The sequence below is a fragment of the Notechis scutatus genome, chromosome Z (genome assembly GCF_049901735.1).
Source record: "Notechis scutatus isolate UNSWTSFEM ecotype Mainland chromosome Z, rNotScu1.2, whole genome shotgun sequence".
In the NCBI taxonomy this organism is placed as follows: Eukaryota; Metazoa; Chordata; class Lepidosauria; order Squamata; family Elapidae; genus Notechis; species Notechis scutatus.
Window position 1 is genome coordinate 77,070,565 of NC_142025.1, and position 27,150 is coordinate 77,097,714.

The 27,150-nt window shown below is 37.1% G+C and overlaps 1 protein-coding gene across 1 annotated transcript; it reads right to left on the reverse strand.

The window, feature by feature from the left end:
- Window positions 1–1,715: 1,715 nt before the first annotated feature.
- On the reverse strand, window positions 1,716–25,528 carry SUN3 (Sad1 and UNC84 domain containing 3). Its single transcript, XM_026681264.2, has 12 exons — window positions 25,395–25,528; window positions 19,336–19,433; window positions 17,383–17,473; window positions 14,699–14,754; window positions 10,690–10,772; window positions 9,007–9,035; window positions 8,209–8,380; window positions 7,746–7,830; window positions 6,429–6,544; window positions 5,058–5,225; window positions 3,380–3,472; window positions 1,716–1,876 (listed from the first exon to the last, which is right to left on the reverse strand). Exons 1-12 carry the CDS (start codon window positions 25,499–25,501, stop codon window positions 1,727–1,729), a joined length of 1,248 nt encoding a protein of 415 aa, XP_026537049.2. The 5' UTR covers window positions 25,502–25,528; the 3' UTR covers window positions 1,716–1,726.
- Between the last annotated feature and the right edge of the window lie 1,622 nt (window positions 25,529–27,150).

The window sequence follows — 27,150 nt, forward strand, 5'->3', positions numbered from 1 at the left end:
CCTCCAAATTTGGCAATTTTAAGACTTGTGGACTTCAACTCCCAGAATATGCTGGCTGGGGAATTCTGGGAGTTGAAGTCCACAAGTCTTAAAGTTATCAAGTTTGGGGACCCGTTTTTATGCAAAGTTACTGCAGAGTTGTTATCTCGCTGTTTCTTCCTTCCTTCCTTTTCTTTTTGTTATTTTCCCATTTGGGCCAGCGGAATCGGTTTCATAATCTCATGGCCAGCCCAACGAAGCGGGAATCGGAAATGTCGCAGATCCGACAAAAGGCCAATTTCTAATCCTACGAACTCTTTCCATAATTTCTTCGATCTATGGTGAAACCCGGAAGCCGAACCAAGGGGTCGCTGCCAACAACGCCTCCCCCCGTTTTTGTTTCACTTTCCTTTAATTTGTTTACTGGCGGTTCGGAAAGGTTGCATTTTAACGGAAAAAAAGATGATTAGTGTCTCCCGATTTAGGACTTTTCAGGAAAGTTTTCGCCGTTCCATCAGGCGAACAGCCGCAACACAAGTTGGGGGGGGGTGCGACTCTTAGAAAGCATTACCTAAGGACCTTAGTGGTTTTCTAATCCAACCCACGCGCTCAAGCAGGAGACCCTGCCTATACCATTTCAGACAAGTGACTGATCTCTTCTTAAGAATCTCCACCCCACCAAGCCACGCCCACAGAACCGGTAGTAAAAAAAAACTGAATCCCGAAACTTAAGTGGTTTCAATCTTCTGATAATCAAATTGCAAGAAAGAAGCTTGCAGAAAAAGTGGTTTATTTGCCAGATTTTTAAAATCATATCTTTCTGCAGCTGTGCTTCACATACATCCTACTCTATCCCAAATCTCTGACAGGCCAGGGTAGCATGGTTTTCACGAGGAAGATGGCATGCATCAAGAGTAAATTCTTTCATTACAAAACTTTTGTTCAATAAATGCGTATGAGCTGCGAATGTGTATAATTACCTGCGCAACCACAGAGATAACTACCAACTCTAGCTATGTTACTTTTCTCAGAAAGAAAATGTCTGTGGCCATAGAGAAATAAGATTTATTGTCTTCCTATGTGGTAATTTTTTCATGTGCTTTTCTCCCTGAAGCTATCAATAGTCACAAATAATTTAAAATTCTGTTTATTATATCTATGCTCAATTTACAACTATTTAGTTCTCAATTTACAGTTATTCATGTAGTGATCATTTGAACTTACAGTACTGAAAAGAGTGACATGACCATTTCTCACACTTAAGATCATTGCAGCATCCCCATGGTCACATGATGAAATTCAGATACTTGGCAACTGGCTCATGTTTATGATGGTTGCAGTGACTTGGTGTCATGTGATCAGCTTTTGCGAGCTTCTGACAAGCAAAGTCAATAGGGAAGACAGGTCCACTTAATAACCATGTTTACTACCTTAACTGCAGTGATTCACTTAACAGGTATAGCAAGAAAGGCTGTAAAATGGAGCAAAAATCATTTAACATGTATCTTGCTTAGCAATGGAAAATTTAGGCTCAATTATGGTTGTAAGTCAAGGACCACCTGTATTTCATAATAGAATTAAGACAGAAATACTATTACAAAATGCTATACATAATATGCTATACAGTGTATGCTATACAATAATGTAATAAGAATAGGTTAGCGTCCTAGAATGCATTTCTTCATTTTAGTTATAGAATGAGAACCTTGGCAAAATTACAATAATTTGTCATTTGGCTGCTATCATTTCATCCTTTATTAGCATGATCATCTACACAATTCTTAGATGCTCTCGGATCTCCATGCACTCTAAGCCGATAAATGCAAGTATACTTAGGATGGCCCCAGTTGTTTATCACTTCCAGCTTTATATATCTCATCAATTCAGAAGATTCATTCTGAAAAAGAGAGAGATTTTTAATTCTGCCATGGCTTAATTATTGTGATTAAATATAATTACAGGTAGTATGTTTTTCTTGCGATACATTTGGTGTGCACAGAACACTAACATAAAACTAGCATATGTGTTCAATAGGAATAGTCCTATATTTACAACTTGCCTCAAGAACTCCCCTCCTTATTCTCCTCCCATATAATTGGAAGGAATATCAGTCATGACTATTTTAAAAGATTCTTGGTTTAATGCAGCTGATTTAACAAACTATTTAAAAAACCACTAGAATAAGTAAAATGCATATAGCACATAAAAAATAAAATTCATTTCTTAAGTTGTGTACTTTACATATACTTATTTTAAATTAACAGTTCCTGGTCTGAATTAAAACAGTATTTATATATATCAATTATTTCTATTATTCCTATGTAGCCCTCAACTTAAAACTGTCGCTTCGCAAGCATTCAAAATTAAAATGGACCCTCAAAAGGTACTTATGACCTAAGTCCCAGAGTTCCAACAGCTGACCCACCCCATGGTCACATGACAGCATTTTGGGAACTCAGAAACTGGCCTGCATTTATAGCTGTTGCAGTTTTCTGCTGTCACGTGATCTCAATTTACATTTTTACAGAACACTAGCATGAAACATCTGATATCTGGCAAAACCAACTGTAGCAAACAATGGATTCATCTGACTGTGGTTCTTAATACCCATGGTGTTTGCTTAACAACTGCTGCAAAAAAGGTTGTAAAAATTGGGTCAATCATGTGATAACCTGTTATATGATTACCTGTGATAGTGTAGTAAAATAAAACATTAGAACCAAAACAATAATAATACAGAGAATGTGCACTTGTCCCCTGAATTTTCTCTGGAAATTTTTGCTTAGATTAATTGTTTAGATTAAGACTGTGAGTGTGGCTGCTGTTCTGACTTTAGGATAGAGCTATTCTATAATCCAGGAATTGCAAGAAAATAATATGTCGGAAAATCTTTTCCCCCAGTCTCTCCAAATAGAGGACTTTCAACAAATGTTGAAGGATACTAATGATGGCATGATTCCATAAGGTGGTTGATCTGAAGCTTCCTAAGAACCAAGTCATATAGGCCTTTATGGGTAAAAACTAGCATTTTAAACTGAAGCCTATGGACAAACAATGTACCTCCATAACACAGTTGTTATGTGGCTATTCTCATTTGCCAATAAATAAGAATCTGTCAAAGTAAAGTTCTAATTTCTTCTTCTGCCCAGGCAAAAAAGAGGGAAATGCTCAAACCTGACATTTCACATAGACATCTTACTGTTCATTCATTTAGCACTAGATTAGGATTTAATGTCAAGAGGAATTAACCTATCCAGAGATTCCTTTTTCTTTTTTTTAACCTTTTGGAAAATCATGATTATACAGCTATGCTAACTGCATAGATTACTATAATTGTCCCTTTGGTCAGCAGCAATGTTTATTAAAATTGTGTGGAAATTTCCCAACAACGTCTACATACTTTCAACTGGAATGTTTGAATTAAGAATCCTTCCATGTCATATGTAAACTGACCCAAAAAAGTTCCTTCTTCTTCTTCTTCTGCTTTTAGTCCCTTTTGAAAGAAAGGATTACCAACATCCATGACATCATACAGTATTCCATAACAGTAGAAGAGAAACAAAGATTTTATCTATTTTGGAATCAAATTTTATATAAGTATCAAGTCAAATTGTGGACATTTTAAAAATCATTAATATGAGATAATTCATGGTTTACTGGCTATTTATTGATGACCCACCGATATCCTAATTAAAGAAGCAATTATTTATATGTACAATTATCATCAACTTAATACTCAGAAATATATATTAAAAAATATTATATTTAGTTCACATATCTCAGAAACACATAGTTTTGTTTAATCATTTTTATACTGAAAAATGCCAATACAGGCTGAGTAATTATGCAGTGTCTTTGAAAGACTAATTTAGTCTGAAATGTACTAGTGTACAGTATACCAAATGTATTTATGTATCTATACGTACAGAGATGTGTGCACACATACAAAGTACAACATGTCTTCAGTGACCATTGGCTTTTTCCATTATATTTAGTGCCATCCACATTAGCTCTCTTAGAATACATAGCTTGATATTTGACTGTTATCAAATAATATAAATAAAGTGATAGCTTCTTCAATTTGTTTTGCCAATTTTATTTCAGAAAGTACTATAAGATTCACTCTAATTAATGAAAGCAGTTTAGATAGTTAAATCCATCAAATTAAATTTGATTTTAATTTGTTCTCCTTCATTTAACCCATTATTAACTTTGTGTGTTAGGAAACCTCTTTTGTTTTTGTAGTTAGGTGGCAAGAAGTAATAGAACTAAGTTATTAATATGCTACATGCACTACATGCCAAAGTTTCCTAAGTGATTTCATATAAAGTTAAACAGGATGAAGGAATTCAAGCTTTTAAAGGACTATACTTCAGCATGAGAGGATCAATTTCTATTCTATAGTACCTGAGGGCAGGACAAAAAGCAATGGGTGAAAACTTAGAGGAAGACCCAACCTGGAATCTTCCACCCTATGATTCTATTATTGTGTCTATGATTGTCAAGATCTCTAAATATAAAATTTTGTGCAAAATGTGCTTTTGTATTGGTTGGTTGGGTCAATTTACCATAATGTGGATTTGCGATTACCATTTGTAAAATATGAGCTATAGTTTAATATGTATATGAAGCTAATAAGTTGTGTCTAACCAACAACCATAGTTAAACAATCTGTATAATTATAGCAAGTGTTTAGTATTTTTTAGCTACTCAATTACAGTATTGGTGAAATCAAGATTGTTAATTTGAAAATTAACATATCTCTAAAATCATATATTTATTGGTTAGTTCATTAGTCTAGTGACATAATAAATAAATGTAAAATAAAACATGTGTACCATATTGGAATATAAAATTGGAACATTGGGATATAAAATATATTGGGATACATATAAAAGCATATTGGGATGTAAAAAATGTTCAGTGAAATGATCAAACACAATCATCCTCTTGGTAGTTGATCCCAATCTGATCTAGAAAGGAATCTCTCAGTCCTAAAACAATAACAATCATAGAAATGCAAGTTGCAAGTTAATTTTTACTTTAATTTAGTAAATAAGTTAGAACATGATGCTTACATAAATAGCAAAATCTTTGGGAGCACTAGAGATCTCATCTGTGGGGGAGACTTTCTTAGATATATGTTGTATTGTAACTGCTGTTGGAATAATTTCCTTAGCTAGTCTGATAACAGTTTCAGCTTGACTTCCAGGAAAAGACCAGCAGTTTCCAAGGTGGTAACTGGGCTTAAAGAGAACACAAAGAAAATTTGAAATAATTTAAGCATTCTACAGTATAAATTACATAACTCAATCAATTAAAGAGGATTTGATTATTCATTTTGGTTTCTATAGTTTGAGATTCTGTTTAATTAATGAAGTTTATTATATGAGGTATCATATATTTTTGAATGTCACTTGGAGCACTTTGAAATACTTCTACTAAAGAAAGAAAGCTTTAATAAATATTCAGGCAAATCAGAAACTTCCAAGAACTGAATCAAGACTCAGCTGTTCAAACTAATCAACTAGACTATGTGCCATATGTTAAATAAATAAACTAGAACCAAGCATAAACCAATCAAGACTTTGCACTCCAAAACTGGCAATCAGGAGGGGCCCAAAGAACCAATCAGAAAGCAGTTTGACTAAAAGCCAATCTGAATTCAAGACACTTGGCTATAAAGACTGGAGCCCAAATTGCAAAACAAAGAATAGCATTCTTCAGAGCCAGATTTAATATTCTCCCATCAGCAACTCCTTCAGGGCAGGTATAAGAAAACACCAATAGCAGAATGAGTATGTATATGTGGTAAAGGAGAAGTTGAAGATATCTCACATGTTTTATTGTACTGTGAGTTATACAGAGTTTATAGGTCATTGTATATTCTCCCCTTTCTAGAGAGATTGCCAGGGAGGGCAGACAATTTTTATGTAGACTTTCTCCTCCAGGATTCAAACCTAGCTATTACTCATGCAGTGGCAAAATTCTGTATTGCTGCAATGTCTACTAGAAAAAAATTGGTTACAGAATTATAGCTGTCAATTTGTGACAATTTTTGGAGTTAGAACAATCTTTGGGAAATGATATTTAAACACATACTTATTGGCTCTCCACTCATATAAACCAGGGAGTGCTCCTAACTGTTTGATAACATGTATTTTCTTAACGGATGTTTTTATCCACTATTAATGTATTATAATGTGTCAGTATTTTTTTTATATATATTGTAAATAGTGATGTCTATTGCTGGTCTAAGACCATTATAAAGTTATATTCTTCTATTCTGGAGCCCAAACAGTTGCCTTGGTTTGCATAACGTATCATTTTCCCTCTGAAGATTCTAGCCACAATTGCCAGTAAAATCTCAAGGAACCTGTTCTCCATCTTACAGTCACCGGAGCCTGAAGCCCAACATTGCCTCCCAAATACTTTATGTTTACTTATACCTGAAGAATTAAGTCTGGTGATTTCACAAACGGGAATATAATGAATGACTTCCAGGAATAGTTTCCACCAGGATAGTGGTAACTTCTAGTGGTTCTGGACTGAACAATACTGGCACCTAGAAACATTGTATTACAATTAAATAACTCATCATTTATCTATTTTAATGAAAAAATATATGGAAAAAAAATCCAAGCATACGACTAATGCCATTTATCAGCAAAGAGAGTCCAGAAAATATAATATAATGTTACACTTTATGTACAACAAACAAGTAGCAAATTCCTCTAATACACAATATTGGGGATGGGACAGTGGTGGGCTGCTACCAGTTCGGACTGGTTCTAGCAAATCAGTAGTTCTGGTGAGCAGTTGGCCCCGCCAATCCATCCTTTCTTGTCCTACATTTTCCTGTTTTTTAGCTCAGTTGATTGGCACGGCACACAGCGGATTGCCATGCCTCATCTGCTTTAACTCACCAGCGCTGACATAGGTTCGTTTTTAAGCTTAACATGGGTGGTTTTGAATGCTGCACGCACACATGCTCACCAATTGTTGAACCAATTGCAGCCCACCAATGGGATGGGAACTGCATCTACTATCATCAAATGAATAACAACAGATAATGTACCCTGGGGAATAAGCCATTTGCAATGTATATTTATATTTATATTCAGATCACTAAAAGCCACATTAGGCTGATTTTCGTGTTATTGTTGCTTAGTTTATCATTGCAGAGATAAATCTACTAGCTGCTATATATTTTAAGTGCAATATCAGATGACAAATTATTAGCTGCATCTAAAATATATCTACTTTGGAATTTAATCTGAGTGAAATGCTATGGCTACCTAAAATAGAAAAAAACAAAAATTTTTAATGGGCTACAGTTCCCTTTTGTCTGTCATGTTTGAAGCTCCAGGATATTCCTAGAGCTTATTCTTTTAGGAGTAAGTCTAAAAAGACAGTGGCTATGAATATTTTCTGATAAGCATTTAGTAAGAAAAATTGAAACTTTCCTACCAATTTGCTACTATGTACGTTTGCACAATTTCATAGTGAATATCTTAGAACCTGCATATAAAAATGTATGCAAAAGTGCTTTTGAAGACTTTTCAGATATTGTAGTTGATATTGATACTAATAAACTGCATTTTTTTAAAAAAAGTACAATAGTTACATGAAGTACTTTGACATTTGTTTTAATTTAATAACTGAAATACACAGTTTAGTTTATACTAAATAAAGCTGTACTATATATGAATAGTAGGGATTTCCAAAATCTAGTTACATAGTTTGGAGAATAGAACTGCAAATACCTGTAGATTGGAGTGCATAATCTATCATCTGAACAATATCTTCATCCAACTTTTGTTCTAATTTTTTAAGAATATTTTCAATATTCTGTCATGGATAAAAGATAAAATTAAAATTCATCCATTACTACACCTATAAGTTTGGAAAAATGTAGAAAAGGAGCCAGAAAGGATAAAATAAATAAAACCCAAACATTAATTGCAACTTTCCAGAAATGTTGCATCACGGTTCATCACGGTCATCACAGGTAATAAAAAATGCACACAAATACATAACAGGAAAGACCATGCATCATGCCTTCAGTCTGCTTGACTTCATTATGCTGTTGCCAGTTAAGTAGGCTCAAAGTGGAAGACTAACTAAAAGAACAAGATTCCTAGAGTGCCAGGATTTGATTTGGTGAATTTGGTTATATTGATTTGGCACAAATATTTCTATCAATAAAATCTTATGAAGATCTCTTACCCATTTTGTAATGCCTTTGCTTGCATATCCTTCTAGTATTTGACCAACTGTGTTATAGGCAATATTGTTCATAGTCAGTTTTAGATCTTGAAGTTGTATTTGCAGGTTTTCTTTCTGCTCCTTCAGAAATTGGATTTCAAGTGCCTTTGATTGTAAAATGTAATTAGCTTTCCTAGGGAAAATAATAAAGGGAAATGATACATAGTACTGTTCTTCATATTCTTTACTAAGTCTATAATAATTTCATTTCAGAAACTATGGAAATATAGTAATGACAATTCTGAAAATTTAGAAAACACATTTTACCTCTATATTGCATTGATATGATTGCATCATAAGAATGACTAATCTTGATCCGTGTCTTAACATAGTATTCATTTAAGTTGTTCATTGAACAACTTGGAATCCATTTACAGAGGAACAAACAAGTTGTGCTTTATTTCATGCTGTTTTTTCAATCCAACTATAGCCTCAGAAACACCCAGCTGTTTTACAGTTAAATAGGCAGATTAGAGCAGGCAACTTCAGCCAGTGGAAACAAGCCAATTATATACTGAAATCATCCATTAAGCAGTACCACAATGGCACTGTCATACTGAGGAATAAGGCAGAAAGGGGGAAAATGATTTAACCAGAGAAGTGTTGTTACAATGATTTTCTAATAATCACCGCATTGGTATGAGGCTAATATGACCAATATGTCATTCTTGGTTAGTGTGTAAAAATGTTTTTGTTTCATAAGCAGAAGTAGAAATACTTGCAAATTATCAGCATAAATTAATTTTGATGTTTTCTTACTTTAAGGATCTCAGGTCTTTGATTCCACCCTATACATCAAGGAAAAAATAAATAATTCCAAATTAAAATATGCATATTGTTCGTTTTAAATTGCAAGTACGGAGTATAATTGATGAGCTTCTCATATTCCTTGTTACATCAAAGCAATATCCTATGAACAAGCCTACTTAAATAACTTGGGAGCAATTACCACTATAGAATTGTTTAAGTTTATTATGGACAGAGGTGGATCAAATTGAATATATTAACATTTTAATTATGTGGGAGAGCATAAATGATAATTGGCGATGAATACATTCAATCCTTTACCAAGAGATGAATTTTAAAACTGAGTTCAGCTCATCAAATTTTGGCCACAGCATGGAACTGGTTCACCATTGTCTTCTTATGGTTTTCCAGTTCAGCATACAGGCCAATATACCCTAGAAGCAATCCTTCCAAGTACTTAGGAATTGATCTTCCTAATAACCAGGATCGGCTAATCACAAAGATGCTTTTTTCAAGAGGCAACGTTTTGGTTTTTCTTTGAAGACATTTCACATCTCGTCCAAGAAATTTTTTCAGCTGGGATGAGAAGTGAAATGTCTTCTAAGAAAAACCTAGTTGCTTCTTGAAAAAGCACCTTTGGCACAACCATGACCTGGATGACTGAGAATCTCCAGACATTCAGGATAAGCTAATAATTTTATTTTCTGATACTCAAATTTTTAAGCAAGTGTTCGGACATTCTTACAACCCAAAATTATGGTTCACGCCAATGAAGACCAGATATAATCCCCTCCCAACACACTGAATGTTTTCAAAATTGCTCTAAAGAAATTCCCAAATGTTAATTGATCTAGCAATAAACAGTTAACTTAATTTTTCAAATATGATTGATATGCCTACTTGTTCACCTTTAATACTCATCTGATTAAAAAAGAAGTCTGATAAAAATGTTCCTGACATTAACTTCATAGCCTTTAAATAGATACAAAATCATAAAAACAGCAGCAACGTTAGTTTGAATATCATAATATTAAGTAATGCACCCTAATGCCTCTAAGTCAGGAATGGCCAATTCTGGATTGGGGGCTGTGCTGGTTGAGCAGTGACACAAAGTGCGGGCACATATGATACAAGCAAACCCCACAATTTTCTCCTTTCTTCCCAGGATGTTGGGGAGAGTGTTCTCCTTTGTTTATCTTCATCAAGGCTATCCTAATAATTGTTACATTTGCCTTTTGAAAAATAATAGGAAATGATAGTGATTTTTAGCATTTGTAGTACCCAGAGTTGGCAATGTGATTGGTAGGCCTCTGAGAGCTGGAAAAAATCAGCTGCTGAAGCCCATTGCCTGTGATCCAGACTAATAGTGAAAATACCGGACTAGAAGCAGGAAAATCTGAATTCTGGTCCTGCCTTATGTATGAAAGCAAATTGGGTGACCCTGAACTCTCTCTCTCTCAGTTCCAGGAACCCAGCAATATCAAACCACTTTTAGGAACTACTGTCTAAGAATCTGCAAAATCTTCTTCAGGTAGCTGCTAGGAGTCAATCTTACTCAAAAGAAAAAGAAAAATACATTGTGAGAATTGCAAATAATTCTTGTTATAGATAACTATAATGCATACAAAAGTGTACACATTTTGGATCTGCTGGTAAAAAGATTGCTGAATAATTAAATCAATAATAGGAAATCACCTGGATGAGATTACAAATGGAGCAGTCTTTCCACCCATCTCCAGACAGCCAGTTTCCATCAAGCAGTCCCAGGTAAGTAGCACCTATTAAAAATGTTTTTTAAACTTTCTATTTAAAAAAGTTGATTTCAACTTTCCTCTGCAGCAAATTAAGTTTCGTATCACATACCTATTTCAGCTGAAATCTAAAATGGGTAAATTATCTAATTTAAATTATTCATATTATTTTATCAATATTTTTAACTTTCCCCCCCAGATATGACCATTTATAATAAAGATTCCAAACAAAAAAGCCAAAGAGATGTTGCAGATTCAATTGCCTATGGTATAAGAATTAAAGTAATCTAAGGGCATATGTTTTTCCCTGAAGTCTTGCCTTCAGAGAATAAAAAGTCCTGATATAACTGTCCAAGATTGGATCGGGTCACTCTCTCTCTGTCTCTCTCTCACACACGCACACACACAGTTGGATCAGATCTCTCTCTTGCTCGCACTCGTCCTCTATCTTGCCCCCCTCTCTATCTTCCCCCCCAAAAGCAGCAGTGGCGGCACTTTAGTTCCTGGCGAGCCAGGCACTTCTCACTTGACTGCTTTTCCTCTTTTTTCTCCCTGCTCCTCCTCCTCTTCCTTCAGAGAACAGCTGTTAATATCTTACCCTATTAATATCTCTTCTTTGTCTTGTTGGTAAAGCTTCACCTGCTTTAGGCAGGCTTACAAAGTCTGCCAGTGGTGATCCTCGCTTGGAAATGCTTAAGGAGAATTAGGGACTAGAGATAGTTGATATTCTCATCTCTGCTGCAGGTAAAGCTGTCAGAAAGACTTTTTGGAAGGTATGCAATGTCTTCTCTCAGCCTCTCTGGCATTAATGAGAGATGTTGCTCTCCTGCCCAGGGGAGGCAAAGCCTCTCATTTTGTACACATCATCCGCTGCTGGTGGGTACACACTTATGGGCGGCATGGCGGGTCCATGCTGGGTGTGGAAGTTCTGCTGCTAGCTCAGTTTTTATGAGCCATGGGTTTTTTATTTTTTTATTTGCTACAGGGGGCTACCGAAATGGGAAGTGCGGCTCTGCCTGCATAACTAGGGGGAGACTTTCCGCCCCACAAAAACCAATGGCTCAAAAGCAGTTCCTCAGCTACCCCCTCCAATTCCCCTGCTGCCTTCCCCAAACACCTCCCCCCATTGCAAACATGGTGTACTATTTGACTGGAAATGCCTAGAATGCAATAAAGCCTACCCACTCACCTCCCGCTGACAGGCTGGCTAATGGTGTGAGACGAGAGGTGGAGAAACAGGAGGGGAGTCAAGCAGATAGTAACCCTCCAAAAGAAGTGGGCTGAGGGAAAGTACATGTGCTACGGCATGCTGCAGATGTCCCTCGCTCGCCCCTTTGCCTTGCTTCCCTCCTCCCACTGTCTCCTCGATGCTTGGTTAGTCACTCTCACTCTCGCTCTCCAGTCTAGCTTGACGCAGATGGCAGCTCATGTTTGCCCCTTGCAAGCCCACTGTTGGTGAAGTGGGGTGCTGGTGAGGGCTGTCTTTTTGCCTAGGATTGTCCAGTTGTCGGGTGGAAAATGGCCTCCTCCCCAGGCCCCCATCCATATTCCTCCCGACAGCTGGACAAACCTAGGCAAAAAGACAGGCCTCTCTGCTTCTCTCATCTCCATGGGTTCAGGCGGATGGTCAAGAGACTGGAGCAGGAAAAAGCCAGCATGTAGGGTGGGTGTGACATGTGCTTTAACTACATCTTCAAAAGCAACTTGCCAAGAGTCCGCCGATGCTCACTGATCCAGCTGTCATGTCCATGTTGTAAATGAATAAGCCATTGCTAAGGCACCAGGGCCTTTCTGCTGCCATCCACCTGCTGAGGCTACAAGCTCCTGCTTCCGGAGCTGTTCTCTGGCCAGCAGTCGCTATTACTGCAGTTCCCGAAGGTCGCCATGGCGTCACTTCAATTGCTTCCCTGTGCTGGGAGAGCAAGGTGGCCATCCAGGAAGGCCTTGCTTTCCACAGTGTCACAAGAGGCTGCCTGGCTGGAGAGGAAGAGCACAAGGCCTCTCTGGGCTCACCCAGTGCCACAGCCCACCATGCAGGCTGATAGCCGACGACCCAAGTGGGAGACTGAACAGATTCCTCACCAACTTAATCAGTGGTGGGATTCAAATAATTTAACAACTGGTTCCCTGCCCTAATGACTGCTGTGTAGGCATGACTAGGTGAGCATGGCCAAGTTGATGTCACTCAATTGAGGGGCACTCGCCTGGCCTCTCCTCGCCCCTCCCCTCCCAGCTGCTCCTTGCCTCGTCTTGCATGTTATGGTGACAGAGGAAGCATTTTCAAAGTGATCTTCTCCTCAATACTAGCCAATAAGATGATATTTTGCTATCAGAAGACCTGATGTACATTTCCAAGTATTGTTTATCACCATTCTCTTGGTAAGACTGAATGGAGAGATTGATAAATAATAACAAAGTTGGAAGGGACCTTGGAGGTTTTCTAATTCAAGCCCTGCTCAAGCATGAGATCCTATACCAGTGGTGGCTAACCTTTTTGGGCTCCTGTGCCAAAATTGCAAATGCACCAGCACGCCCATACTCATGTGCAGGCACCCAGAATGCAATGTGCGCCCCTTCCCCACACCCCCTGCCATTGCACATGCAATCCCCACCCCCACCCCCTTACCTGCACTGCGCCTCACAGCTGATTTTTCGGCTGGTTTGAGGCCTTTTTCTGCCTCCCAGAGGCTTGGAAAAAGCCTCTGCAAGGCTTCTCAGGCTGAATTATAGCCCCGTTTCATCACTTCCGGTATTACAGGAAGTGATGAAACGGACCTATAATTCGGCCTGAGAAGCCTTGCAGAGGCTTTTTCCAAGCCTCTGGGAGGCAGAAAAAGGCCTCAAACCAACTGAAAAAAAAATCAGCTGTGAGGCGTGGGCATGCGCAGTGAGGTAAGTTTGCCTGCGGTTCACATGCCAGCACAAATGCCTCAGTGTGCCACTTGTGGCACGCGTGCCATAGGTTCACCATCACAGCCCTATACCCTATACTATTATGGACAAATTTCTTCTTAAAAACCTCCAGTGATGGTGTATCTCAGCTTCTGAAGACATCCCATTCCTGTGATTAATTGTTCTCACTGTTAGGAAATTTCTTATTTCTAGGTTGGATCTGTTTGATAAATTTCCATCTCACAGATCTTCTCACAGTTACTTCCAGTTGAGCCAGGCAACACCTATTCTATACCTGTGTATTTGGTTTTTTTCTTGCCTAAGTGTAAAATCTTACTTTACTCTCCATTAAATTGCATTTTTGGTGAGAAATGATGTACTACAGTGGCATTCAGATTACAATGATTTTTGCAAAATGTACTAAAGCTTGAAGAATATATCTCTGCTTATATTGATAAAGATTATTATTTTTGAACATTAAAGTATATAGCCAAGCAAATATTTCTAACCCATTATAAATGAAAACACATTTGGAGCTGCCCAGGAAAATGCAAAAACACATTCTCACAGTGGCAGCGCGCACTTAACTGAAGCACATGGGCTAGTGAGGGGTGGCTAGCAGAGGGGCAATGTGGGTGGTGTAGCCTCATGCTCCTTGGTCTCCCCCCACCCCCCCACTGGCAGGCGAGGCCCAGCAGCTCCGGAGAATCTGGGTGCGAGGTGAGATGTGGGCTGTGGGGGAGCTGTGCAGTGACAGTTCAGCCCTGGCTCACCACATCTAGCCTCACTTTCGTTGCCAGCAGTTTAGACATTAATAGCTGTGTGTTGCATTATTTTGAGGGGACAGCACATTTGCACTGTTATACAAGCTGTATACTCACTACTTTATATTGTAGCCAAGTGTCATTTCTTCAGTGTTGTCACAGATATACTTACATATTTACAAAATGTGAGGAGATCTATTCACTTCTGTGATATTCTGTATGATGTTAAAATGATATAACATAATATGATATAATAAATATAATACAATATAAATCTAAATATAATTATAAGCTTACCAAAAAGCAACAGGAAGAGCGTCCCCCAAACAACAATTTTCTGGGTATAGCTCCCACTAAAAACAACAGAAAACAACAAGAAAAATCAAGAATTAATCTCACATTTGGTCCCAAGTTCTTAAAATACCATTCTGATATTCACCTTAATCTTCTGTTTACTTAATTGGTTCTATAGGATACAGTTTCCAGAATAAAAAGATCCAAGAAACTGTTACATGTAGTCCTCAACCTGCAACCACAACTAACCCCAAAATTTCCATTGCTAAATGAGACATTGTTAAGTGAATTTTGTCCCATTTTACAATCCTTTTTGCTACAGTTGTTAAATGAATCACTGCAGTTGTAAGTTAGTAACACAGTGGTTCAGTGAATCTTGTGTCCCCATTGACTTTGCTTGTCAGAATCTTGCAAAAGGTGATCATATGATCACAGGACACTGCAACCGATATAAATATGAGCCAGTTGTCAAGCATCCAAATTTTGATCATGTGATCAGGAGGATGCTGCAATGGTTGCATGAAAATTTATCATAAGTAACTTTTTTCAGTGCCATTGTAACTTGTCACTGTTGACAGTGGTCACTAAACAAATTGTTTCAAGTCGAGGACTACCTGTACATAAACAGGTGGCTGCAACTATCACCGATATCTGTGAAAAAATCTATTGCTCTGCCTTTCAGCATCACAGGAAAACTGTTAGAAAGAAAACCAAAAGTCCCCATTCTATTGCATGTGATCTTGTATTCATTTTAAATGAGAAACAGTTCAATTACTTAAATGTTATAACTCATTCTCTGAATAAATGTTATTCTACATTCTCTGAATAAATTTTGGTAAAGAGACTGGTAATCGTAATGCATTTGGAAAGAATCTTTGCTTACTTGCAGCTGCCCAAAGCTGACAAGTTTTAGGTTTTATTACAAAATTAATTTTTACTTTAGCTGAATGTTTAAATCAGAAATAAACTTTGTACTTTTATAATAAGGATTACTATACCTGGGTAAAATATATATTTACTGTTTTCTAGTGATTATCTAGATTTCTTTATGACCTGCATCTGATAGCTTTATTTTAAAAAATCTGGCTCTATGTGTTCATGAAGATGTGTGCCACCAATACAACATCTTTGCACTAATTGCTAATTAAGATAAAATGAATTATGAATTCTTTAGAGCACTATTTCCCAATTGTGGCAACTTCCTGAATTTCAGCTCCCAAAGGTCTCTCCAAGAGCAAAGTGTCAGGGTTCCAAGTAACACCTCCAACCACGTATGACTCCAAGGCCAGCAATTCGTCAAAATTTCATTTTATTAGAGATGTCATATTGGCACATCTGGGGAAACCCGAATCTCAAAGTCCTCAGGTTTTCCTCATCCAAAGGAAAATCCAAGTGCCTTCCCCTGTACCCACATGTCCATCACATGGTCCAATCAATCCACCAACCCAACTGGAGATGTTCCCCAGTCATGCCTCTCCAAGTGCAGGCTGAACACCCTTGACTCCCAGAAAAAAGAATGTTATGACTATATATCTCCACCAACTTCATTCAACCCCCCCTCCTGTTTTCCCACACTAAATGTGTCAGCCCTGAAAATCCAAAGAAAAAGATGGCCTCCAGGGCTGACACAAAGTTCTTGTGCAAAGCAACAAATACAGGTAATCAGGCTTATTGGGCTTTCTTCGTAGTGGAAAACTATGTAACTCTACTGATTTTAAAGGGCCCAATTGGTACCTTTTTGGTTTTTACATTCCAAAGTATAATTTTAAAACAGCATAAAAATAAATTATGTTAAAAGCAAAGCTCAGCCTCCATAATCCATTTCCTTTGAATTCCAGATGTTTACAGCTATTCTTACTTTAAAAAAAAAAGTGGCAGTGGCCCAATGCTTTCTTTGTATCTGTGTACTTCCTTATTTTCTTGTACTTATGTATTTCAGAAAGATCTGAAGAACATCAATCTTAAATGGAATGATGCAGAGACTGTAGCTGCAGACCAAAAACTATGAAGTACACTTGCAGTCCAATGTGTTTAGCACAGGACATGATAATAATAATACGTATTTCCTGCCTTAACAGTCGTTTCTTTGAATATTCATGATTCACAAATTGTTCAGTGGAGCCAGCTGGACCAGAAATGTTCAGTACTTATGTACTAGGGTAGCTATCTAGCATAAGTTTTGGCATGCTTGAAAGCACAATGGTGACCACTAATGAAAACTTTCCTCTAATATAAAAAAGCAAATCCCAATTGCTGTCCATACAGAAGATCTCTCCTTACTACTAGGTGATACCAATCCATTCATCCTTAATTGTGAAAAAAACGGTGACTATTCACTTATAGTGATAATGTTAACTGCTTAGTCTTATTTGCTTAGAAAATGATAATATATGTTTCAAAGAAACTCTAAGAAACTCTTTCCTTTCAAAAACCAAATAGCATGGAATATAAATAAATATCCTTAAATTATATTCAGATTTATTCTAGATAGTATTTTTATTAATATTAAAAGAAAATGCAAATTAGTTCTGAAATTACTATTGATGTGATTTTTGGATTTCCAATAGTAGAGGTGAAAATAGGACTTGAAAAATAGCATAAGTTTGCAAACAAATGCATATTTAAAAAAAATAAAACTACTGGATAGTCATAATTTATTCTTCAAAAAGATTCTTGATCCACTTTACCTTGATATAAAGGAGAATAATTTTTTCACTAAGCAGAATGGAGTTATTAGGCTTAGAACTATCAAATTATAGATGAGTCTGAGCATACTTCCTGGAAAAATACATAGAAGGATACAATCAAACAATACTATATATGATTAGAATAACTTCAAAATACATGAAAGTTCTACGTGATTAATTTTTTCCTGAATTATTTAGTCAGATTTATTTAGTGTACAAAGTTTCTTTGCTAGAGCACAATAACTATTAAGTTTTGAGGGAAAACTAATTTTACTTATTTGTTTAGAACAAATTTTGGATGCCCATGTTAAGCAGCACTGGACAGTTTACAAGCAATACACAATAGAAAATCAGCATGATAAAACTCCTACAAACCAAATAAAAAATATAATTAAAAATAGTAGTAATACAATAACTAAGGGACCACATAACTAGCTCACAACATTATAACAAATATTCAGCTTGTCTAAGTTCTTTAGTTCTGGAGGAGATTGTGCTACCCCAGAGAGATCCAGTGTTCAATCTGCACTCAATCACTCAAGTCCCTGTCATCTCATGCATGGACTACTGTAATTCATTTTACATGGGCTACCCTTGAAAAGAATCCAGAAGTTCACTTGGTGCAGAACACAACTGCACTGGCTGCCAGCGTGCTTCCAGGTCCAATTCAATGTGTTGGTTATTACCTTTAAAGCCTTCATAGCATAGGTCCAGCCTATTTGAGAAATCGGCTGAGACTGATGGGATTACCCTCCCACATGTGTTGGCAGAAGGGGCATGCAACAGACCTTGTCAGCTGAGGAATTTCAGCTAAAGAAATGCCTTAATTGCCATGGCTCCTACACCTTGTCTCAAGATCAGATCCAATCCCACTCTTTTCACCTTCCAAAAGGCCTTGAAGACATGGTTATGACAACTAGCTTGGGGTCCTAATGGGTGTATGGCACTTTGGAGGTGGCTAATAGAATAAAGAACATCTCACTTCCTGTGTGCACTTTGTTCCTTCTATCTCCATCTTTCTTAGTTTTATTTTAATTGATTCTTTAAATTAAAGACTTTTATTTATTGTTTGATTTTTTAAATTCTGCATTGATTCAATACCTATGAACCACCTAGAATCACTTTGGGCAAGATGGGTGGCATACTATTTTGATAAATAAACAAACAACAAACAAGCATGGCTTTAACTGCATAACAAACTATTTCATTAACATATAATAAAACTCAGCAGTGTTTATTAGATAGTTTACAGAATTCAAAAAATAAGGCAATATAGAAGCAATCACAAGCAGTTTCCTGTCAGTGATTCAACACAATAATCTATTGAACAGAACTTGCTATATGAAAACACTCCATGAAAGACATGTAGCCCACATATTAACCATAGGCCACATGCTGTCACTGCTGATATTAGGAGATGGACATATATCTCATAAGCATTAAAGTTAAATTTACTCTGGCATGTAGAGGCCAACACAGTACTCCTATAATACAACATCGACAATAAAATCATCCAAATGCCGGAAGAAAACCAACAAAAGACAATCAATCTGCCACTCTCATTATCCTAATATACATCAATACTGTGACAGAGAAATATGCTTCCTAGTTCTTATTAAGTGATATTACTTATGGATGAGACTTAGAGCATGCTAACTTGGCCCAGTTTTTTGGAAGGGCAAGCACAAAAGTAATTCTTGACCTTTCCTACAGAATATTTCAAATTCTAGCATAAATACAGATGTTAATTAAATTGGCTTAGTAATTTTGTTTTTTTATTTTTTATTTTTTTATTGATAAACAAAACTTTTTTGTCAAAGTTAATTCAACCATTGTTTAGGTTCACAAATCTACCACTTGTAGTAGATTCATCAATTTCAAAAAATTAGTTCCATTATTTTCAGTGAAACCAATCGTAAGAAAAAAGTCTGGATCCAAATTATAAGAACTTACTTTTGGCTGGGCATGGAAATTGTGCATTTTTTCGATTATGACTGAAGAGAGGATGGCTGTCCATACAGCTGCAAGATAATTTTTGTCCTTGACGTAAACTATGGAATGAATAAAACTTTATATTGCAAAAGAATATAAAAGCATAAGGTTTTCCAGATTAATCAGACTGAAAAAAATATACTTAATTCAGCATTTGGGGGGGGAAGAACATATATAACTTATGAAGCATCTAAGATTACATAAAGATTATGATCGGTTATTGCTTGTCTTTAGTCTATACCTTTCAAAAATACTGCTTTTGTACATGAGAGCTGTAACAAACTCAATATACATCAAAGAACACGTAATTAAATGAATATACACAGATACTTCCTGTTGAAAGTCTATATCAGGGATGTCAAGCTGGATTTCTTCAAGGGTTGGACCAGCATTGGAGTTTTCTTCCAGGGACCAGCTTGTGGGGGGAGAGACGGGACGGACGCCTCCTGCACCACCCTGCCAGCCAAAACTGGGTGCGGGTTAGGGTTAGGGCTCTGCCCCCAGTGCAGCCCATTTGGCCAGCAAAGTGCTGTAGGAGGCTGTCCTAGCTAAAAATGCTGCCTTTGGTCCGATCTAACTATAGTATATAAAATCATACATTGCAATGTCCTACCTGTCAATGAATACTTCAGCTTCAACCATAACAACACAAGAGCAAACAATAGATACAAACTCAAGGTTAATCGCAACAAACTTGATTGCAGGAAATACGACTTCAGCAACAGAGTGGTCAATGTCTGGAATACTCTACCTGACTCTGTGGTTTCTTCCCCAAACCCCAAAAACTTTAACCTTAGACTGTCTACTATTGACCTCACCCCTTTTTCTTATATGTATCCATGTATTCATAACCATGTTTTTACTTATACCTATTATTTTGTAAGCAATTGACAAAAATAAATAAATAAATAAAAATGCGGTGTGCGGGGGCCATGTGCAGGCCCCCCCCCATGCCCCATTTTGGCTGCCAGAGGCACCACGGGTCACTCCTTTGCTACTTCCAGGCCGGCACTGTGGGTCAGATGTAAGCCTTCAGTTTGACACCCCTGGTTTATATTGTCAGATATTTAGAGTTTCCTGCATCCATATTCAGTCTCATGCCTGATTTCTATGTAGACTGAAATCAGAATATATATGACCCAATTACCTGATTCTTCAGTTTGATTTTTTTTCATCTAACAATTGTTTTACCTCCTTAGCAATATATTGTTTAAATGAAATCTTTACTTCTTTTCTTTTTTGCAATATCTGATAAAAATTAAGGTCTTTCCTATGCTGTGAAGATTTAAGATTTAAAGAAATTACTCTCCCAAAGTATACTTAAGAGATTCCTTCATTAAAGTAATTAATTAAATCCCATTATAAATTGTTTTAGAGGAAATTATTACTGTTTCTCTACAATAACTAGCTTTCATATAGAATCACTAGATATTTTAATAACTTTCAATACCATCAGCAACAGTACATTTTTGGATTATCTGAAATACTGATTCTGATTTTTAGCCAATCTCTCAATAGCCTTGCCAGCAGACTGCATTCCAACACTGAGTAACTATATCAGGAATCCTCAAATTCATTGTCATATCAACCCCTTAATTTTGGTCCTGTTCTTGTTCTTTGAGGAATTTGCGTGCTTCGGAGTTCTGCTTTCTATGGGTGAATTACTTGGAACGCTGACACTGGCCTCATGACCATGGAAATGACCATTGATGGGAAGGCAACAGTGGTCCATAACATCATGCTGGCCACATGACCATGGGCAGCATTGGCTCAATGGCTTTGAAATGGAGATGAGCATCTCTCCCTTAGCAATGACTAGCTGAGTAAAATTCACAGGGCCTCCTTAAGTACAGTATAGATTTAAAGTTCCCTATATGTAACGGATAATCATACAGTCATTTTCTATTTTAACTTCTATTTGTGGCATATCACTGTAGCTAGTTTCACACATATTACTAAGACATAAGTCAAAACAATTCATACTATTTATTGTTTGTTAAGAAGTATTTCTGGATTCATCTTTTTATTGGGTGTCAGAGATGAAGCTTCAGGCAGAGGTAGTCTGTACACTAGCTTATTGAAAACTACATTCACAAGGTACTGATTGGTATCACTATTCAGGGGTTCAAGTTTCATCCAAAATCTTAAGAGACCTTTCAATTTCTTCTGTACATTTTCATAGAAAATTATTCTTATCATATTGTTATATAAGACGTTCCATTTAATTTGTTTAAAACAACCAGCATCTATACATATCTATTGAATTACAATATATTGGTATAAATTCTTGAATGAGTGCACGTTTCAGCACATTGAATTTAACAAAGCAGATATTGCAATATTCATTTCAAAATTAATTTAGAAAACTGATTACATAAAAACAAATTTGGAAGGTACTTTGAAGATCTTGCAATCCAACCCCCTAATCAAGCAAGAGGCCTTATACCATTCTCGACAGATGGTTGTCCAATCTCTTGTTAAAACCTCTAGTAATGGAGCACCCACAACTTTTGGAGACAAGCCATTTCACTGATTAATTGTTTTGTCAGGAAATTTTTCCTTAGTTCAAGGTTGGATTTCACCTTGATAGGTTTCTATCCATTACTTCCTGTCTTAGCCTTAGTTGCTTTAGGGAATAGGTCGAGCCCCTCTTCTGTTATAGCCCCTCAGATAGTTTTAGTTGGTATATATATAAATTGCTGTTTTCATTAGGATGAATAACCATGGTGTGTAAGGAGAAAACCATTAGTCAGAAAATTAAATTACCAAATAGAGATTTGGGTAGTACATGTATGTAACAAACTAAGGTGAATACGGATTTTTAAAATCATTTTGTTTGGCATGCTATCCTAAGAGTTTCGAAAAATAAAACTCTCACTTAAAATGCTTCTTTGGTTATCATTCCAAAAAGCTTTCTTGAGAAAAACAATGATAATAAGACCAATCTGATAGACTTGTAATGAAATAATATATTTTTGTTCAAGATGAACCTAGATTAAGAGGAAAGAAGGAAACAAAAGGGTATGCTCATCTATTTACAATTAAAAGAAATATTTAATTTATGTAAGAAAAACCATGGTTTTGAATTTGCATCACGTGAATTTGAAATTGCACAAGGATAAATTTTCTGAAAGTCAATACAATTAATGAATGGAATAGCATGCCTTCTGGAGGTATGGGTGCTCTGTCACTGGAGATTCTCAAAAATAGATTGAACAACTGTTTGAATGTGATAGTATAAGTCTTCTTTGTTGAGCAGGGGGTTGGATTAGAAGACCCCTGAAGTCCCTTCCATCTCTATGATTCTATATTATTACAAAGGTTTATAAAATGTTGAAACTGAGTATGTTAAAGACTGAAATGGGCAAAGAATTATAATAATATGATTGAACAATGGGAAAATATGTGGACAAATGGGCTGAAGTTTACATTGGGATTTAATCTGAAATAAATTACTATCAAAAAAGTTATCATTGGTATTCAATGCCCGCAAAATTCTTAAAGATGTATAACGGAATTTCAAATATATTCTGGTGATGCAACTGTAAATACTACTTTTTATCATCAATAGTGGACTGCATCAAAACAAAGAAATATTGGGACGTGATTTTATTTTAACTCAGAAGCTTCTTAAAATAAATATAAAACAGAAACCAGCAGTTTTCATTTTGGTTTAATGAATAACTTGACAGTGGTGAGAATCTTACATGCAAAAAAGATAGAATACACTAATCCACACACTAGGATAGTGATGGCGAACCTATGGCACATGTGCCAAAAGTGGCACTCAGAGCCATCTCTCCAGACATGCCAGCCGTCGCCCATTACTCTTCTGGGTTTCAACATGCTGGCCAGCTGGACTTCACATGTGCATACACACCAAAAAACAGAAGAGCAGCCACCCAATGCGCATGTGCATGCTGGGAAGATGATCTTCTGGTTCCCAGAGCATGCATGCGCACCAGCCACCTGATCTTTTGGCTTCTGGAGCACATCTGTGCATGAAGACTCTCTGGCTGGTGCACATGCATGCCAGAAACTAGAAGATCATCTTCCCAGCAGAGCTGCCAGCCAGGCACTCTGGACTGTGGACACACGTTAGTGCTGCTGGCTGGTGGGCTAGGGCCATGGAAGAAGCCTGCTCGGGCGGGGAGGAAGGAAAGCCCCAGCCCACCCGTTCTGGCCAGCAGCTCTGTTCCCCTTGCTCTTCAGGGTTCCGGCGCACTGGCCGTCTCGGACATGGGGCAATTGACCACCCAGACAGCAAACGCTGCCCTGCCCACTGCTCCTGCCACCACTGGGGGCAAGAGGGTGATGGTAGTTCACATGCACAGCCCCGCCTCCCCAAAAGAGCAGCACCAGCAGGCACAGGGAGAAAGACAGGAGAGAGTACCGCCATGCTGGGGCTGACGGGCAGGCAGTGGTGCACACATGCAGCCCCGTCTCCCCAAAAGAGCAGCAGCAGCAAGCACAGGGTGAGAGACAGGAGCAAGAACCACTGCCACCCTTTCACCCCAGCAGCAGTAGGAGCAGCAGGCAGGGCAGCGTTTGCTGGCTGGGAGGTCAACTGCCCCACCCGCTGGTCCTGCTGCTGCCAGGGGTGAAATGGCGGCAGAGGTTCTTGCTCTTGTCTCTCACCCTGTTGTGGCTGCCATTGCTGCTCTTCTGGGGAGGCAGGACTGTGCAGGAGCTGACTCCACATGGGAGAAAAGTCTGTCTGGCACTAGGGGAAGAGGTACACTGGCCAGAAAGCAATCACACTCCCTTGGCAGAAGTAAGGGGGGGTTCCGCTGGCTTGTTCTCAGTGATGGCCTGGAGAGGGGTGCTTCATTCCAGCCCACATGCTGGCTCCCCAATCTAAGGCATTCCCTGCCCACCTTTCTTTCCCTGTGGCTGTGGAACTGGGTCATCAGTGGGGATGTCCCCATCCTCCCAACTGGGACCAGGGGGTGGGCAGGGAAGAATGAGGACCCCCTCAAAAGGCCAGATGGAGCCAGCACATGTGCAATGGCCAGCTGGCCTTCGTGCGTGCATGTGCACCAGAAACCAGAAGACCAGGCACACCAGAAACCAGAAGGTCATCTGTTCTTTTGGTTTCTGGAATGCAGGTGTGCATATGCTCGCGCTCCCCTTTTGGCATTCACTGCCGAAAAGATTTGCCAACACTGCACTAGGAGAATGGATGGCAAAGGATATGGAGTTGTAGCTGTAACATTTTTTGTAGTCTACTATGTTGAGGTAATTCCCCGTTAGGAGAATGAGCGCATACAGGGAGATGTATTTGAGAGAAGTGTGTGAATAATATACACACAGCACACAGATACACTGTACAGTAAATGTAGGTTTTACTTCCCATAAAGGTTTAAGCAAAGTTCAAACAAGCAGTCCAAAGTCATTCACAGGTTAAATCAGTCAGTTTTCAGTCCAGGAATAATCCAATAACAAAGTCCAGTGTCAAAAACAGTTCAGTAACAGACTTACATCAAATCCAAGGATATCAGTCAATTTAGAAGGAACGGCAAAACTCTCCAACAGAAGTTAACAGACACTCAGTGAAACTTCCTCTCTTCTGAGACTAAGACTAAACAACCCAGGTTTCTGGCTCCATCTTATGGCCGTTTGAGAAACCACACCCAATTACAATTTTTGCATTCTTAAAGATACAGTATTAAAATGTCTATCCTGGTTTATATATTTCCAACCCAATTAGCTGTTAGGTGACTTATATTCCTAACATTCTACACTGAAAAAAGTCAGAAGTCACTACTTTATTCTTTTGATTTCACTTTAACTTTCTCAATTTTTATTTTATCTTATAAATTTTTAATAAAAATGCAATAAAACTTGCCTTTTTTCGTTCTCAGAATCACTATTTACTAAATTGTGAAGAAAATGCAACCACTGAATTTTCTCAGTCTTTCTTTATGAAGTCATATAGCATATTTGGGACAGGAGAGAATATTTCATCCTATTTATTTAACAGAACATCAGTTTTAAAATGAACTTAAAATAAAGCATACCTCTCTAAAACTTGTGTGTCAGTATCTAGACTGGCATTGCTACAGCTTGCTTCGTTAGAATCTTGTATCGAACAAATACCCTTTGAAGTTTTTTTGTTTCCATCCATAGTTTGATTTGATTAATACTTGATTCTGAAATAATATAAATTAAGATTTAAAAGAAAACTTAATATGAATTGTAACATTAATACATAATAAACTAAACACAGCATGCTTTTTATATGGGGAAACATCCCAAATCCATAGCTAGGATATAAAAGTCAATCATGTGCATTATTAAAAATAAAGCTCTACATTAAAACATGTCAAATTTTAGTTACCTAGAATTTAAATTTTGCAATACCTTCTTTTCTACAGTAAAATATATATGAGTATAGTTACTCTGCTTGGAAATTCATTTGTTTTAATGTACGATTCTTTCTGGATCTTGTACTAAGATTTCAGTTAATGCAACTTGTATAAATATTTAAAAGAATTATAAAGTATTTAAAAGAATGGACTAACAGAGTTATGCAGTCCATCTCTAACTTTTACAATAGTACAAGTACTAATATTTTCACCCAATTTTCACTATTTTTAAACAAGTTATTGAATTGATGAGTCAACAAATAATACACTAAAAATATTGTTATAATTTTATTCTGCTTCCTTCTCTCAAGTGGCAGGAAGTCCCATAGAGCAACCTTATACAAAGTTTTTTTCCTTGCAAAAATAATGCGGGCTTAAGGGAATTTGATGTTTATTGACAAACATATAATTGGATATGTGGAAGGAGTGATAAAATTTCTATGGCAGAAATATTTTTCTCAGATGCAAATATATTTCACTGAGATTTCAATTTTAACAAGCGCCTTCATTAAAACTGTTAAACAAAATACATATTTATAATATGTAAAATAAACAAGGATATTCTTAGCGATATTTAAGGGAGCGGGGTCACTTTTAAAATAAGTGCTTTATAAAATTTAAATTTCCAGGTTAATATTCACCCAGTTTAATTTTTTATATTATTGTGGAGATGGGTAGTTGTTTTTTAATTTTAATAATAATAATAATAATAATAATAATAATAATAATAATAATAATAATAATAAGTTAATATTATTATTGGTTAATATTATTATTGTGGAGATGAGTGGTTAATTAAGTTAACCACCTATTTATTTATTTTATTTATTTATTTATTTTTTATTTTATTTATTTGATTTGCCAATTGTTTACAAGATAATAAGTATAAGTGTATACATAGTTGTGAATACATGAAATGGGTACATATAAGAAAAATAAAAGAAGAATAAGAGAAACAATAGGACAGGGACGGTAGGCACGTTGGTGCGCTTATGCACGCCCCCTACAGACCTCTTAGGAAAGGGGTGAGGTCAATAGTAGACAGTCTAAGGTTAAAGTTTTTGGGGTTTGGGGAAGAAACTACAGAGTCGGGTAGAGTATTCCAGACATTGACCACTCTATTGCTGAAGTCGTATTTCCTGCAATCAAGTTTGGTGCGGTTTACTTTGAGTTTGTATCTATTGTGTGCTCTTGTGTTGTTATGGTTGAAGCTGAAGTATTCATTGACAGGTAGGACATTGCAATGTATGATTTTATATACCATGCTTAAATCAGACCGAAGACGGCGTAATTCAAGGTTTTCTAGTTCTAGAATTTCAAGTCTGGTGGCATAAGGTATTCTAATTCCCATCTCAGACACTCCAACAATAGCCAAGCCTCCTACAACCTACCCTATCCCATTGGGCTC